The sequence below is a fragment of the Cetorhinus maximus genome, chromosome 22 (assembly GCF_964194155.1).
Source record: "Cetorhinus maximus chromosome 22, sCetMax3.hap1.1, whole genome shotgun sequence".
Classification (NCBI taxonomy): domain Eukaryota; kingdom Metazoa; phylum Chordata; class Chondrichthyes; order Lamniformes; family Cetorhinidae; genus Cetorhinus; species Cetorhinus maximus.
Genome location: NC_135900.1, coordinates 76,864,578 through 76,881,646, shown reverse-complemented (window position 1 = coordinate 76,881,646; position 17,069 = coordinate 76,864,578). Strand labels below are relative to the sequence as shown.

The window sequence follows — 17,069 nt, the reverse complement described above, 5'->3', positions numbered from 1 at the left end:
ATGAGCCGTTTAACCCTCAGTACCATCGCCCAGAAGCTGCAGTTCTCCAGTGAGGACGAGGAGGATCCGGGGCTGGGTAACTTCTCCCAATACTTCCGAGTCCAGGAGGAAGCCGCCCCCTCCTCCTCCTCCTCCTCGGCCTCCAGGAGAGACTGTGTGTCCCCCTTCAGCCGCTTCCCGGTGGGTGCCGAGTTGGCCCCGCTCTCCGGGGAGAGGAGCCCCCGGGTCCGCCTGGCCGGGCGGAGCGAGTGTCCCGGGACACCCGTCGACTGTATGAACTGGAGGAAGCTGCGGCTCTGTGATACCCCTTACACTCCCAAGGTGGGTCTCATAGTCTCTTCAACCTTCACCCCCCCCCCTCCTCAGTGTCTCTCTAATGACTGACTACCTCCTACAAAACCTGCAGATCTGGGAACGTGTCTGAAACTATTCTAACCTCATGGGTCTGTCTTCTGTCTGGTGCTGGCGACTTCTCCTAACTTTAAATGGACTTGGTGTAAATCTGGAGAAAGGTTGGCTTTTCACCTCCAAAGCTTTCTGTAACACCTGGCTCTGGCTAACCACACCTAGGCTGCACGGTGAGAAGGTGCATGTGTTTTGGGAGCCTAATGGGGTCTTAAATTCGGAATCTATATAAATAGACCTGTTAAAAGAATGGATTGACATTGTTCTCTTCCCGCCCCCGCAGTAAATGTGCATTCCGAACTCCAGCAAAACCAGCTGAGAAGGTTGGAGGTACTTGTGAAGAAACTATGTCTGCTTTAGTCAGGCCAGAATCTTCAGCTCTAGTCACTGAACCATGCGGTGGTGGGAGTGGGGACAGTGCGGAAAGAAGTAATGCGCTCGGTCCCTGAATGTTGAGTTGTGATAAGCTGGAGAAAGCTGGATTGTTCGGCCTTGAGAAGAGGTGACCGAGAAGGAACCTCCTAAAGGTGGAGGAGATAGCAAGTGATGTGGAAAAGGTAGATCTAGAAAAGAACTTAGTCTGGGACAATGTGGCGCAGCTTCAAGCTGTAAGGTCAACTTCTGACCAATCTCAGGACCTCGCCCACTGACCAATACGTGGGCTGGACCTCTGGTGTAGCGAAGACCAAGTCCCAGAATCATTTAAACAGCTGGATTCTGCTCTGAGTGTCTCCAGGGTGTCTCTGAATAGATGGGCTGAATGGCTTTCCTCATCTGTAATTGTATTGAGTCAAAGTTCCTGCCTGATGTGGGTGAGTCAGAACCAGCTCATGTCTCTATCACCAAGCCATCCTCTTGATCTCTGTCTGTACTCTCAATATCTCTGGCTGTGTCCTTCAGTCACACCAGCAATGTTGAATCTTCTACTGCTTTGTCCTGACATCAACATTGCCCCTGTCATACCTAACCCACTAAAACTGCTTTCTTTCACCTCCATGTTCTTCCCCATGTCCACCCTTTCCATTACTGTTATCTACGTCTGTCCCCTGGCTTAAATTCTTCAGGACTGCTCGTCTCAGCAGTCATAGGCTCAAAATGGGTCAAAACGTTTACCCATTCCTTCATGTACACTCAGACATGTGTTCATAGATTACCAACCTCCATTTGGCTTTCATTGTCTTCAAATCCCAGTGGACCATTACTAAGAGCATCACCCAGACTTGGGCAAGAGGCACCGATTCAGACAGTGAGAGGAAGTTTAGGGTTAATAATCTGGGTGTTGATTACACTCTCACTTATGACAGATCTTGTCAATGAAATCTTGGAATTGTTTAAGTGGCTGTGATGGAAAGTGGGGTTATTCTCGAACTGTAGACTTTTCTATAGGATTGTCTGAATAGCTTGTCCTTCTGTACTGCAATCTGCTGATGAACCATGTTGAATACTTGTCAACCCAATAACTAAATTTAATCTGAAGATTGTGACCTAATTGAAGGGTTAATTACAAACGCACACCACCCCAAAGCAGATTGTACTTCAGAACAGCTGATGTTAGTTTGCTCAGTGAAACTTCAAATATGATGTGATGAGATTGTTGTGAAGCAGTGACTCACTTGTATGTCTTTTAATTTAGTCTACTATATTCGCTGCTCCCAATGCGGTCTCCTCTACATTGGGGAGACTAAACGCAGACTGGGTGACTGCTTTGCAGAACACCTTTGCTCAGTCTGCAAACATGACCCAGACCTTCCTGTCACTCGCCATTTCAGTTCACTATCTTGTGCCGTTGCTCACATTTCTGTCTGCTGTCGCCTACAGTGTTCCAGTGAAGTCCAACGCAACCTGGAGGAATGGCACATCATATTCCGATTAGGCACTTTGTAGACTTCTGGACTTAACATCAAGTTCAACAGCTTCAGACCATGGACTCTGCCCTCCATTTTGAATTTCTTTTCCCTCTGGCACCAGTGAGTATTCTCAGAGATTGGATATGTCCTGCCTTTTTGTGGGCAGGGTATATGTGGTCTATTTGTTAGGTGCCTGTGCTGCAGTTGTAGGAGTTCAGCTTGGCTCAGGTGTGGCTAGTTCTGGAGCACAAGTCTTCGGTACCTCTGCCACAATATTGTTAAGGCCCATAGCTTTTGCTGTACCCGGTGACCATAAGATGTAGGAGCAGAAGTAGGCCATTCGGCCCATCGAGTCTGCTCCACCATTCAATGAGATCATGACTGATCTGATAATCCTCAGCTCCACTTTCCTGCCTTTTCCCCATAACTCCTGATTCCCTTACTGATTAAAAACCTGTCTATCTCAGCCTTGAATATACTTAGCGACCCAGCCTTTACAGCCCTCTGCAGTAAAGAATTTCACAGATTCACTACCCTCAGAAGAAATTCCTCCTCATCTCCATTTTAAATGGGCGACCCTTTACTCTGAGATTATGCCCTCTGGTCCTAGACTCTCCCACAAGGGGAAACAACCTCTCAGCATCTACCCTGTCAAGCCCCTGAAGAATCTTATGTTTCAATAAGGTCACCTCTCATTCTTCTAAACTCCAATGAATACAGGCCCAACCTACTCAACCTCTCCTCATAAGAAAACCGCTCCATACCCAGGTGAACCTAGTGAACCTTCTCTGGGCTGCCTCCAATACTAGTATATCTTTCCTTAGATAAGGGGACCAAAACTGTTCACAGTATTCTAGGTGTGGTCTAACTAATGCCTTATATAGTTTTAGCAAGACTTCCCTATTTTTATACTCCATTCCCTTTGAAATAAAGGCCAATATTCCATTTGCCTTTCCTATTACCTGCTGAACTTGTATGCTAGCTTTTTGGGATTCATGCACGAGGACCCCCAAATCCCTCAGTCCTGTAGCTCTCTTCAGTCTTTTTCCATTTAAATAATATTCAGCTCTTCTATTCTTCCTGCCAAAGTGCATAAACTCATATTTTCCCACATTATATTCCCGCTGCCAAGCATGTGCCCATTCACTTAACCTGTCTACATCCCTCTGTAAACTGTCATCCTCGCCACTTGCCTTCCCACCTATTTTTGTCATCTGCAAACTTGGTGATTGTACATTCACTTCCCTCATCTAAGTCATTAATATATATTGTAAATAATTGTGGCCCCACCACTAATCCCTGTGGCACTCCACTAGTTAGTTACAGGTTGCCATCCTGAAAATTCCCCCTTATCCCAACTCTGTCTCCTACTAGTTAGCCTATCCTCCATCCATGCTAATATACTACCCCCAACACCATGGGCTCTTATTAAGTAGCCTTGTGTGCGGTACCTTATTGAACACCTTTTGGAAATCTAAATATATTACATCTACTGGTTCCCCTCTATCTATCCTGCTTCTTACCTCAAAAGATTCTAATAAATTTGTTAGGCATGATTTCCCCTTCATGAAGCCATGCTGACTCTGCTTGATTAGATTATGCATTTCTAAATGCGCTATTACATCCTTTATAATAGACTCTAACATTTTCCCAATGATGGATATTAAGCTAACTGGCCTATAGTTACCTGTTTTTTTGCCTCCCTCCCTTTTTGAATAAGGGTGTTACATTGGCAGTTTTCCAATCTTCTGGAACTTTTCCAGAATCTAAGGATTCTTGGAAGATTACCACCAGTGCACCCACTATCTCTGTAGCTAATTCCTTTCATATCCTAGGATGCAACCCATCAGGTCCAGGGGGCTTATCAGCCTTTAGCCCTATTAGGTTCCCTAGTACTTTTTCCTCTAGTGATAGTTATTGTATTTATTTCCTCCCCCACCCAACCCTTTTGCCCCTTGATTATTTAGTATTTTTGGAATGCTATTAGTGTCTCCTACCATGAAGACTGATGCAAAGTGTTTATTCAACTCCTCTGTCATTTCCTGGTTCCCCATCATTATTTCCCCAGCCTCATTCTCTAAGGGGCTTATGTTCACTTTGGCCTCTCTTCCTATCTATATATTTAAAGAAGCTCTTGCTGTCCATTTTTATATTACTTGCTAGTTTAAGTTTATTTTCTCCCCCTTCATTGTTTTTTTGTCATCTTTTGTTTTTTAAAACTTTCCCGATCCAGTGGCTTACCATTAATCTTTGCCACATTGTATGTTTTTTCTTTTAATTTGATATTGTCCTTAACATCCTTGGTTAACTATGGTTGGTTTATCCCCCTTCCTAGAATCCTCCTTCCTCACTGGGATATGTCTTTGTTGTGAGTGCCTTCATTGTAAATGATATCAAAAACAGTTGAATTGGCTGAAGGTGAGATGCTGTGGATCTCAGGAGGAAGCCGTGATGGATCGACCTGGTTGAAGATGCTTGCAAAGGCATTAGCCTTGTCTTTTGTGCTGCTGTGCTGTGTTCTTCCATCATTGAGGATGGGGGTGTTTTTGGCTCCTCCTCTTCCAGTTGTTTAATTGTCCACCACCATTCATGACTGGATGTGGCAGGAATACAAAGCTTTGATCTGGTCTGTTCGTTGTGGCATTGCTTAGCTCTGTCTATCATATGGTGCTTCTGTTGTTTAGCATGCACATAACCCCTTTTTGGTGATGGACGTTGAAGCCCCCCACCCATAGCACAATCCTGAGCCCTTGTTACCCTCAGTGCTGAACGTACAAATTAGGAGCAGGAGTAGGCCATTCGGCCCCTTGAGCTTGTTCCACTATTTGATAAGATCATGGCTGATATGATTGTGGTCTCAACTTTACTTGCCTATCTTATCCGCCCCCCCACCCCCATACCCATAGATTCTTGATTAGCAAGGGAGTTAATCTACATCTGCCTTAAAAATATTCAATGACCCTGTCTCCTAACACCTTGAGAAAACATTTCTCCTCTCCGTCTTAAATGGGAGATCCCTTATTTTTTAAACTGTATCCGCTAGTTCTAGTCTCTCCCACAAGGTGGAAACTAAGGTGAAATCAGCAGGAGATTTCCTTGCCCATGTTTGATCTGATGCAATGAGACTTCATGGGGTCTGGGTTCAATGTTGAGTCTCCAAAATGCTCCATACTGATTGTATGCCATTGTGCCATCACCTCTGGTGTCACCTCTGTAATGCAGGTGGAGGAATGGTGATGGAGTCTAGGATACTGGATGTAAGGTATGATTTAGTGAGGATGAGTCAGGCTGTTTAATCTTTGGAATAGCTCTCCTGGTTTTGGCAGAGGTGCCTATCTATTTGTCAGAAGGACTTTGCAAGGTGAGCAGGGCTGGGTGTGCCTTTGTCATGTCCGGTCTATGTTGATCCCAGGTGGCCAGTCCTGTTTTATTCTCGTAGTTCTTCTGTAGTGTTTTAATAGATTGGCAGTGAAGAGTCAACCACGAGTTCAGCCATCACAGCTGTGCTCACTGATCTGCATTGGCTCCCAGTTAAGCAGAGTTATTTTGAAAATTCTCATCCTTGTTTTTCAAATCCCTCCATGGCCCCTCCCTATCTCTAAACTCTACCCTTAGACATCTGCCCTCTTCTAATTCTGTCCCCTTGAGCATTCCCAGTTTTTTTTGTTATACCATTGGTGGCTGTGCCTTCAGCTGCCTGACCTCTTCCCTCCCTGAACCTCTCCATCTCACTAACTCACTTCCTCCTTTAAAATGCTCCTTAAAACCTAGCTCTTTTGTACAAGCTTTTGGTCAGCTAATCTAAGTCTCCTTATGTGGCTCAATGTCAAATGTTGCTGTATAAAGTACCTGGAGCACCTTGGAGCATTCTATTACATTAAAGGCACTATATAAACACAAGTTGTCTATAGATATTTTCTGATACTGTTGTAGGGTGTTGGTTACAGTTCAGTAGGTCTGAAGAAGTCTTTGTAATCATGAAGAAGAGTCTTCTGAAGAAGAGTCATACGGACTCGAAACATTAACTGTCTTTCTTTCCACAGATGCTGTCAGACCTGAGTTTTTCCAGCAATTTTTGTTTGTTTCAGATTTCCAGCATCCGCAGTATTTTGCTTTTATCTTTGTAATATGTAGGTTAACTGTAAGTCTTGTCACAACCAGGTGAGGAGGAGTGAACTGGCTCTCCTCTATTCAACCTCCTCAATTGGCCACAAAGGTGTTTTAATTTCTTCTCACCTCAACCCCACCACCCCATGTGGATGCCTTCTCCAAATGCAAATGTATTTTTTACTATCCGTGAAGTGTAAAATTAGGAGTCAATCAAACAAGGTTTCCTTGAGTCAAAGTAAGGACAAGTTTATTAGCTACTAAACCAGAGGTAAAAAATAATAAAAGATGTGACATCACACTGTTATGGCACAGCTGGTGGTAAATGCTGAGCTGCTCAAATCCCAGAGGAAACTTGAAACAACTGCCATAACTTGTTTTGCAATTTGTATAAATTTTGGAATGTGTGCCTTGAATCAAGTAATAAGACCACAGAGTCTTGAAGGTTTAATTTAGCCTTGTAAGAAATCTATATTAGAGGAAATTATTTTAAATACATACATAGATCTACAAATTACTACTATAATAACTTCTAAATCCCCTATTAATCCAACTTCCAGTTACACTTTCGTTAAGGCAACTGTAAAGCACAGCTTTTAAAAGACCCAGGCAAAGAAACATGATACCCTGAACAATCCAATTCAGTGAATCTTAACTTCAGTTCATTGTAGACAGCAGCTTGAGGCTTAGATGCTGAAGGTGTTTTACACTTGTTAGATCTTCAAATGCCTGCCCTTATACACAGCCTTTGCTCCTTTATACATATTTTCCCTTTGAATGCAAATTCCCATTGTTTTGCTATGTCTTTGGACTTTACCTCTTTGATAATAAAAATCTCTCATAGTACTAATTTTACCAGTAATCTTTGGGGGAAAGTAAACAGTTTCTGAACTTCATCTGGCTAGGTGACACATTTCATCCCTCCTTTGGAAACAATCTAGTCTGGTTTATTTCAAAATGCAAATGTTCCTTTTACCCCTATGATTACCTACTTAACATTTCAAACCCAGCTTATCTTCTAATACATCAAGGCCTTCAGACCAGCTGCCTTTAATTCAATTAAATCACAGACAGACACAGACCCCGCTATTATTCTACTTAACAATAAATACCAATAATACGATGATTATATCTTCCTGACCACACAGTTATCAGAAGTAGGGAAAGTTAGAGTCCAAATAAAAGTTAAAAGAATATCTAGTTAAAAGTCCTTTGCTCACCTTTAGAAACCTAAAAAAATAGAAACAGGAGTAGGTCATTCAGCCCTTTGAGCCTTCTCCACCATTCAATATGATCATGGCTGATCCTCTATCTCAACACCATACACCCTCACTCTCCCTATACTCCTTTACACCTTTAGAGTCTAGAAATCTATTTACTTCCTTAACTATAATCAGTGACTTGACCTCTACAGCCCTCTGTGGTAGAGAATTCCATAGGTTCACTGCCCTCTGAAGAAGTTTCTCCTCATCTCAGTCCTAAATGGCCTACCCTATATCCTGAGATTGTGACCCCTTGTTCTAGAAGCCCCCAGCCAGAGGAAACATCATCCCTGTCTGTGATATCTTTTGATTATCTGCTCCTATCAATGCTTGCTTGTCCCTACAACCACCCCACCCTCAACTTCTCTCTCCCCCCGCCCCCCACCTTAAACCAGCTTATATTTCACCCCTCTCCTAACTACACTCAGTTCTGTTGAAGGGTCATGTGGACTCGAAACGTCAACTCTTTTCTTCTCCACCAATGCTGCCAGACCTGCTGAGTTTTTCCAGGTAATTCTGTTTTTGTTAAGGATCTATCTACCTCTGCCTTAAAAGTATTCAATGACCCGGCTTCCACCACCTTCTGAGGCAGAGAGTTCCAAAGTCTCTCAACCCTCTGAGAAAATATTTCTCCTCATCCCTGTCCTAAAAGGGTGACCCCTAATTTTAAAAGTGCCCCCTAGTTTTGGACTCACCCACAAGAGGAAAGGTCCTTTTGACATCCACCTTGTCAAGGCCGTTCAGGATCTTGTATACTTCAATCAAATCACCCTTCACTCTTCTAAACTCCAGTGGAAACAAGCCCAGTCTGTCAAACCTTTCCTTATAAGACAACCCACTCATTCCAGGTATCAATCTAGTAAACCTCCTCTGAACCATCTCCAATGCATTTACATCCTTCCTTAAATAAGGAGACCAAAACTGCACACGGTATTCGAGGTGTGATCTCACCAACACCCAGTATAACTGAGGCATAACATCCTTACTTTTATGTTCAATCCCCCTCGTAATAAAGAATAGCATCCCATTAGCCGCCTTAATTACTTGACATACCTGCATGCAAACCTTTTGTGACTCGTGCACTAGAACAGTTAGATCCTTCTGTACCACGGAATTATGCAGCCGTTCTCAATTAATACTCTGCTTTTTTGTTGTTCCTGCCAAAGTGAGCAACTTCACATTTCCCCACATTAAACTCCATTTGCCAGATCTTTGCCCACTCAACCCATCTATATCCATCTGCAACCTCCTCATATCCTCTTCACAACATACTTTCCTACCTATCTTTGTGTCATTTGCAAATTTAGCTACCATGCCTTCACTCTCTTCATCTAAGTCATTGATATAAATTGTAAAAAGTTGAGGCCCCAGTACAGACCCCTGTGGGACTCCACTCATCACATCCTGTCAATCAGAAAAAGACCCATTTATGCATACTCTCTGCTTTCTGCCAGCCAGCCAATCTTCTATCCATGCTAAAAGTTATCCCCTATACCATGTGCTTTTATTTTCTGTAATAAATTTTGATATGGCACCTTATCAAATGCTTTCTGGGGATTCTAAGTACAGTACATCTACAGGCTCCCCTTTATCCAATGTGCATGTAACACCTTCAAAAAAACTCCAATAAATTGGTTTAACATGATTTTCCTTTCAGAAAACCATGCTGACTCTCCCCGATTACCTTGAGCTCTTCTAAGTGCACAGCTACAACCTCCTTAATGATCGATTTTAACACTTCCCCACAACAGACGCCAAGCTAACTGGCCTATAGGCTCCTGTTTTCTGCTTGCCTCCCTCCCTCCCCTTGAATAGAGGGGTTATATTTGCTACTTTCCAGTCCAATGGAACCTTTCTAGAATCTAGTGAACTTTGGAAAATTAACACCAGCACATTGACTACCTCATTAGCCAATCTCTTTTAAGACCCTAGGATGTAGTCCATCGGGACCTGCAGACTTACCAGCCTGCAGCTCCATCAATTTCCTCAGAACTGCTTCCCTAGTGATTTCAATTTCACCAAGTTCCTTTCTCCCGTTCACCTCCTGATTTACAGCTATTACTGGAATGTTTTTTATATCCTCCATAGTGAAGACACAAACAAAATATTTGTTCATTTCTTCCACCATTTCCTTATCTACTATTAACTCTCCACTGCCACTCTCTAGAGGACCAACACTCACTTTACTTACTTTTTTCCTTTTTAAATACCTTTAGAAACTCTTGCTATCTGTTTTTACATTTCTAGCTAGCTTCCTCTCATACTCTAATTTCTTTTTCCTGATTAACCTTTTAGTTATTCTCTGCCATTCTTTACATTCTGACCAATCATCTGTCCTGCTACTCATCTTTGCGGAGTTGTATGCTTTTTCCTTAAGTTTAATGCTTTCTTTAACTTCTTTAGTTAACCACGGATGGTGGTTCCTCCCTTTAGAATTTTTCTTTATAATAGGAATGTACTTATTCTGAATATTCTACATATGCCCTTAAATGTCTGCCACTGCTTCTTTATTGATCTGTCCTCTAGCCTAGTATCCCAGTTCACTTCATCGAGTTCAGCTCTCATCCCCATATAGTTGCCCTTATTTAAGTTTAAGATACTAGTCTTAGACCCACCCTTCTCCCTTTCAAACTGGATGGAAAATTCAATCATATTGTGGTTGCTGCTACCTAGGGGTGTCTTTACCCTGAGGTCACTAATTAATCCTGTCACATTACACAGCTCTGTCCAACACAGTGCAGGTCATGTGCTGCCTCCATCAGTGTGGGTGGTACTGTACTAGCCCTACATAAACCCTATATGTGCTAGATCTATATACTAGGGCTAACGAGATTCAAATGAAGTTGTATAAATTGTAATGTATTGCCTTGACTATGGAAGACTTAGGGATGATTTAGTCAAGGTCTTAAAATGATAAAAGGATTCAATAAGATGGATCTTTTTCTCTGGTAATGGAAGACAGTGGTCTAGTGGTATTGTCACTGGACTAGTAATCGAGAGACCCAGCATTATGCTCTGGAGACCTGGATTTAAAGCCCACCATGGCAGAAGGTGGAATTTGAATTCCATTAAAATCTGGAATTAAATGGTTTCATGGTCATCATTAGCCTTTGCAGATTGTTGTAAAAACCCATCAGGTTCACTAATGTCCTTTAGGGAAGGAAATCTGTTGTCTTTACCTGGTCTGGCCTACATGTGACTGAAGATCCACAGCAATGTGGTTGACTATTAAATGGCCTAGGAAGCCATTCAGTTTCTCAAGGGCAATTAGGGATGGGCAATAACTGCTGGTCCAGCCAGCGATGCCCACGTCCTGTGAATGAATAAAAAAACACTCCAGGGCAAGGGAAAATAAAACTGGGGTTTTGTCGGTCTGGCAGCACCTGTGGGGAGAGAGAGTTAACATTTCGAGTCAGCGTGTCAGAGTCAGGACTCTGAAGAAGAGCCATATGGACTCGATGTTAACTGTTTCTCTCTCCACAGATGCTGCCAGACCTAAGATTTTCCAGCATTCCCTGTTTCTATTTCAGATATCCAGCATCCACAGTAATGTGCTTGTATCTCAGGGGTTTTGTTGTTTTGGGGAACAGGAGAAAGACAAGATTGTCAGATTCTAAGGTGTCAGCCGTGGCTTAACAGGCCCTTGCCTCTTGAGTCAAGTTTGTTGGTTCGAGCTCCAGTCTGTAGACATGAGGACAACATCCAAGCTGACACCTTGGAGCAGTGCTGGTGAGGTGCTGAAGAGGTGTTAAACCAATGTTTGCTTCCTCAGGTGGACATTAGAAGTTCCAAGATACTATTCACAGAATAGGGGGGTTCTCTCTGGTGCTCTAACCAATAAAACAGATTAACCTTGCTGTTTGGGGGACTTTATGTTCCTACATTATGACAGTGACTACATGGCTTAAAAGTACCTAATTGGCTGTAAAGTGCTTTGGGATGTTCTGAGTTTGTGAAAGTGTCTGAAAATGCAAGTTTCTCCCTGATACACATGCTGAAAAGTTAATTGGGGGATTCCCCACAGTCTGAGCTTTGTAAGCTAATTTAACTGATGAATTTTTGTGTCTCTAATTTAATTGAACCAGGCATGTGCTTTTTCTCCAACCGTTCTGTTTACACCTGTAAATTGAAGGATGCAGTCTGTCTGGATCTGGAACAACTCGGATTTGTCTGCAATCTGTTAATGTTAAAATGTATTTTAAAGATCTGCTCAAGCCTTTTACCTTCCACATGCTTCTTCACCACTTCCAGATTTCCAGAGCCTTGTGCTGTGGGTGACTACTGTCTTCCCTTGAATAACAATGTGTCTCACATTCCCTCTTGGGTGACACGCAATGGGATCGCTAAGGGCTTTTGGACAGTTAACAGCTGCAAATGCTGTATTTCTGAATTTCGTTTAATTTGGTTCCTATGAAAAATTTTTGGGGGAATTTGGTGTTTTCTGGGGGTGGTTTTGGGAATTTGTTAGCAGAGATAGAATTCTGACAACTCCCACATATACACACTGTGCAAACTTTATCACTGGTCTCAGCAGAATTTCCTTTCTGAATGGAAATGGATCTTAAGGTCAAATCATGATCAGTTTCTTCTCTTCCCCTGCCCCCCACACCCTCTCCCTACCTGACTCTTTGATCTTGTGGCCTTGACAAGAGATGTCAAAATGGTGAAGCCTATCTTTGGTTAAATCCCTACTTTTTTTCACTCTGTTTAAAGTCCCATTCCAGTGCAAGTGACTAAGAAGCTGGGCCTCCTATTCCACACCATCTTTATGGACTAAAAGTGTTCAGGTAGAAGGTGAATTTCCTATCATTGCTCCTCTCCCTTGAATCTAGAGGAGTTACACTCTCCATTTTATTTCCAGAGCCTCTTCTCCAAGGCCGGCCAGCTCTCGACTGCTGCCAAGGGTCCGATCTCGAGAATTCGCCAGCCGTTGGGATTTTCTGCTGGTCCTGAGCGTCTCTGGGTTCCGTCGGTGAATGTAAACCCCTTCACCCCGACTCTGTACCATGAGCTGGGCCTCACTCACAGTGCAAAGAATGGGAAAACTGGAAAGAGGAAGAAAAGGATTGCAGAAAGGGGCAGGTAAAGGTGGCTACAGGTTTCTGGGTGCAGTTGATTGGCAGTTGCCCTCATCTGAGCTGAGATTGTCAATGAGCCAAGTTGACTTGAGCCCTGCAAGCAAGAGTCAAAGTACCTGCTGTCCTCTGTATGGAGTGACACCTCATTTAGTTTGACTGTTTTGTGCCCTGTGCAGTGGTGTTAAAACACAGGCAACCCCATCTGTACAACTGCAAGATTGTGTTTGAAATGCCCCAAATACACTCTCTTAAGGGGTAAAAAAACTGTTGCATCCGGTTCTCCTTTCATTAGCTTAAATTAAAGCTTGTGCAAGTGAAGGAGAATTATTGACCTGATTAGGCAGTGGAAGACAAAGTAGGCTTAATGGGTATGTACCTGGATTGGAAGAAAGTGGCTCTGCTTCATTATATTCATTACTGACCTTGGTAACACACTGGAAGGGCATATATATTCAAACTTGTCACATTGGTACTATGGTAAGTGTTGTAAACAGAAACATCAAATTGAGACGTTGATAGATTAATTGAGCAAAATTGTGGAGATGGATTTCAATGAAGGCAAGTGTGAGGCATTCATTTTAAACCAAAGAAAATCCCCAAAATTGTTAAATGGAGACTCTGGTGGTCCAGAGTTGAGGCTTTATAGATACATCTACCACATTTTAGTGATTTATAATGTTGTAATCCTGTCGCAATGAAGCGTGTGCTTTAGCTGAGAGTAGCTGTTACTAATTGGGGAAAGATTAGGGCATTATTCTGAAGTGTATATAAGAACCGGTTTCCATCGGGGAGAGGGGGGTGGGGTGTGGAGAGAGAAGGGAAAAGGGAGTCTGTGCCAGTGCTCTCTGGGTTTTCTGAAAACCTACGTTAAGGAAAGACTGGCTCCAGATTCCTCCTTTGATCAGTAAATGACAGCGAGTTATAAAAGTAGACGGCTACAAAAACAATCATGAAGGCTAATGGAAGTTAAGCATTTGTGTTTGAAAGGTTATAATGTAAAAGAGGCAATCTTGCTGCAACAATGCAAGGCCCTCGTTGGACCACACCTGGATTACTGCAATCCGTTCTGGGCACCATATCAGTATTGGCCTTGGGAGATGTGCAGTGCTGATTCGACTGTTACCGAGACTGAGCTGAATTGAGATTAGACCAGGTTTGTATTCCCTGGAATATAGAAGGCGAAGGAATGTTTTGACTGAGATTTTTAGGATCTTGAAAGGAATTCATAGAATCATAGAAACTGAGGCCATTAAGTCCATCATGTCTATGCTATTATGCTTAGTCCCACATCCCTGCTTTGTCAGTAAACCTGTAAGCTCCTCATCCTTGATTATCTGTCCAACTCCCTTGAACATTTATGGAGTCAGTTTTGCTCCAGGTTCTGAGTTTAAAAATATTAATCTCTTGCCAATGATTTTGAACCTATGATCTCTAGTTATTGACCCAAATGCCAAAGGGAATCATTTCTCTCTCTACTCTGCTCATAACTTCTATCTTGAAAACCTCTACTCAGTCACCTCTTAACCTTCTCTCTTCCAATGAGAAGAATCCTAATTTTTCAGTCTCTCTATCTGGAGTCCTGCACCCCTAGCAACGTGCTGGTAAATCTCTGTACCCTTGCTGAGGCCCTTACACCTTTTCTCCAAAGTGTGGTGCCCCAGATTGTCCACAATGCTCCACCTGAGGCATGGCTGATGACTTTATAAAGTTCTAGCATGATCTCTTTAGTTTTATATTCGATTTTCTATTTATAACCACAAGCGACTTGTTTATTTTGGTCAACTTGCCATGCCAAGGGTTAAGAACATAGAAATAATGGTCCCAATTTACACAGTCTCTCATCATAGGACAACCTGCTCATCCCAGAGACCAATCTAGTGAACCTTTGGTGTACAGCCTTCAATGCAAGCATATCCTTCCTTAAATGTGGAGACCAAAACTGCCCAGTGTTCCAGGTGCAGTCTTGCCAAAGACCATTTGCCTTCCTAGTTGCTTGTTGTACCTGCTTGCTAGCTTTCAGTGATTCAAGAACAAGGACATCCAGGTCCCTTTGGATATCAGCACTTCTCAATTTCTCTGCATTTCTATTTTTCTTGCCAAAGTGGATAACTTCACATTTTTACACACTGTATTCCATCTGCCCTGTTCTTGCCCACTCACCTAGCCTGCTTAAATCCCCTTGAAGCCTCTTTGCATCCTCCTCCTCAGCTCAAATTCCCACCTAGTTTTGTCATCAACTTGGAAATATTACATTTGGCCCCCATGTCCAAATCATGATGTAGATTGTGAATAGCTGGGGCCCAAGTACTGATCCTTACCATACCCCACTAGCTGCAGCCTGCCAACCTGAGAATGACTAGTTTATTCCTACTGCTTTCTGTCCATTAACCAATTTTCAATCCATACCAGTATATTACCCCCAATCTCATGTGCTCTAATTCTGTTCATTAACTATACTATGCTAATCATACAGTGCTTTTCTAAATGTATTAAGACTTCTTTAATAGATTCTAGCACTATCCTGATGACAGCCAGGCTCACTGGCCTGTGGTTCCCTGTTTTCTCTCCTTCCTTTCTTGAATGTTACAATTGCCAACTTCCAATCTGCTGGGACTGTTTCAATGTAGGGAATTTTGGAAAATTACAGGCTCTGCATCCCCTATCTCTGCAGCTATCTCTTTAGAACCTTAGTATATAGGCCATCAGGTCCTGGAGATTTGTCAGATCTTAGTCCTTTGAGTTTCTCCAGTGCTTTTTCTCTGTTGAGATTAATTTCCTCACTCTTATTGGCCCCCAGGTTGCCCTCTATTTCTGGTGTTAAATTTGTGTCTTCTGCTGTGTAAACAGACACCACCATTTGTTAAATGCCTCTTCATTTCCTTGTTCCCTGTGATAATTTCTCCTCTCTCTCCTGGGGACCAATGTTTACTTTGACTGCTTTCTTCCTTCTAATATACTTGTTCTTCCAATCTGTTTCTATATTTCTGGCTATTTTACACTTGTTCATTTTTTCCCTTTTTGGTTGCTTTTTTGGTTTATAAAATATTCCCAATCCTCAGACTTGCTATTAATCTTTGAAACATTATAAATCTCTTTGTTTAATCTCATACTACCTTAGCCACCTCAGTAAGCAATGAATGGATCTTTCAGAGTTTTTGTTTTTCAACAGAATATATTTTTGTTGAACATTTTGTATTTTCTTCAAATGTTTCCCATTGTTTGTTTACTGCCATAACTTTTAAGTCTAGTTACTCAGTCAACTGTAGCCAGTTCTCACTTCATACCCGAGTAATTGGCTTTAAGGTTCTTGTTTGTGATTGGAGTATGTCATTTTCAAGCTTATTCAGGAATTCAATTGTATTATGATCACTATTTCCCACTATGATCTTTTACTGTGACATTACTAATTAATCCTACCTCATTACACAAAGCTAGATCTAAAAGTTTTATCTCTAGTTGGTTCCACTACTATTGCCTCAGGAAACTGTCTCTTGAACACTCTATAAACTTAACTTCCAGACCTCCCTTGCCAATTTGATTGGTCCAATCTAGCTGAAGATTACAACTATTACATTGCCTTTGTTACAATCTCTAATTTCTTGTTTACGCTCTGTCCAACAGCCTAACTACTGTTAGGGGGCCTATAAACCCTCTGTCCAGTGTTTTCTGACCCTTGTTGTCCCATCTGCACAACTCCCTCTTTCCCCACTACTGGTGTCAGTGTCCCATGAATCAAAACCCATTTCTCTGTCGTCAACCTGAGTTATCCATTCAACTCTCTAATTGTATTTACCCTTTGCCAATTTGCTTGTGGCTCAGGAAGTAATCCAGCAATTATTACCTTTTGTGGTTCTGCTTTTTAATTTGGCTCCTAGCTGTTCATAATCCCTCAGCAGAACCTCTTAGTCCTATGTTCTGGTACTGATGTGGACCATGACAATTAGATGCTTCTCCTCCCACTCCCCAGCCCCAAGGAGAAGCCCTTAGCCCTGGCATTGGGCAAGCAACACAGCCTTCGGGACTCATGCTCTTGGCTTTGGGAACAGTAATCTGTCCCCCTAACTATAATATCCCCAACTACAACTACGTTCCTTTTTACTCCCCCCTACTTGAATGGCTTCCCACACCACTGTGCTGTGGTCAGTTTGCTCATCTTCCTGCAGTCCCTGCTTTCATCCACACAAGCTGAAAGAACCTTGAACCTGTTGGTGTATGTGGATGTCAAGGCACCTCTGCTCATCTATGACTTTTCAAAGTTGCACCATTTAGAAAATACTGCTTTTCCATATTTAATCCTCCTAAAGTGCATCACCTCACTCTTGTGTTGAGCGCCATCTACCAAGTTTTACCCATGTCACCACCCTGTCTGA

At 42.5% G+C, this 17,069-nt stretch overlaps 1 protein-coding gene across 1 annotated transcript in view; it reads left to right on the top strand.

The window, feature by feature from the left end:
* The window catches only part of LOC144696383 (wee1-like protein kinase 2-A), a 40,044-nt gene continuing 22,975 nt past the window's right edge, over positions 1-17,069 (top strand). The window contains exons 1-2 of the mRNA XM_078567593.1: positions 1-321; positions 12,483-12,703. Coding sequence (XP_078423719.1) covers positions 1-321; positions 12,483-12,703 — 542 coding nt within the window. The remainder of the gene's footprint in view (positions 322-12,482; positions 12,704-17,069) is intronic.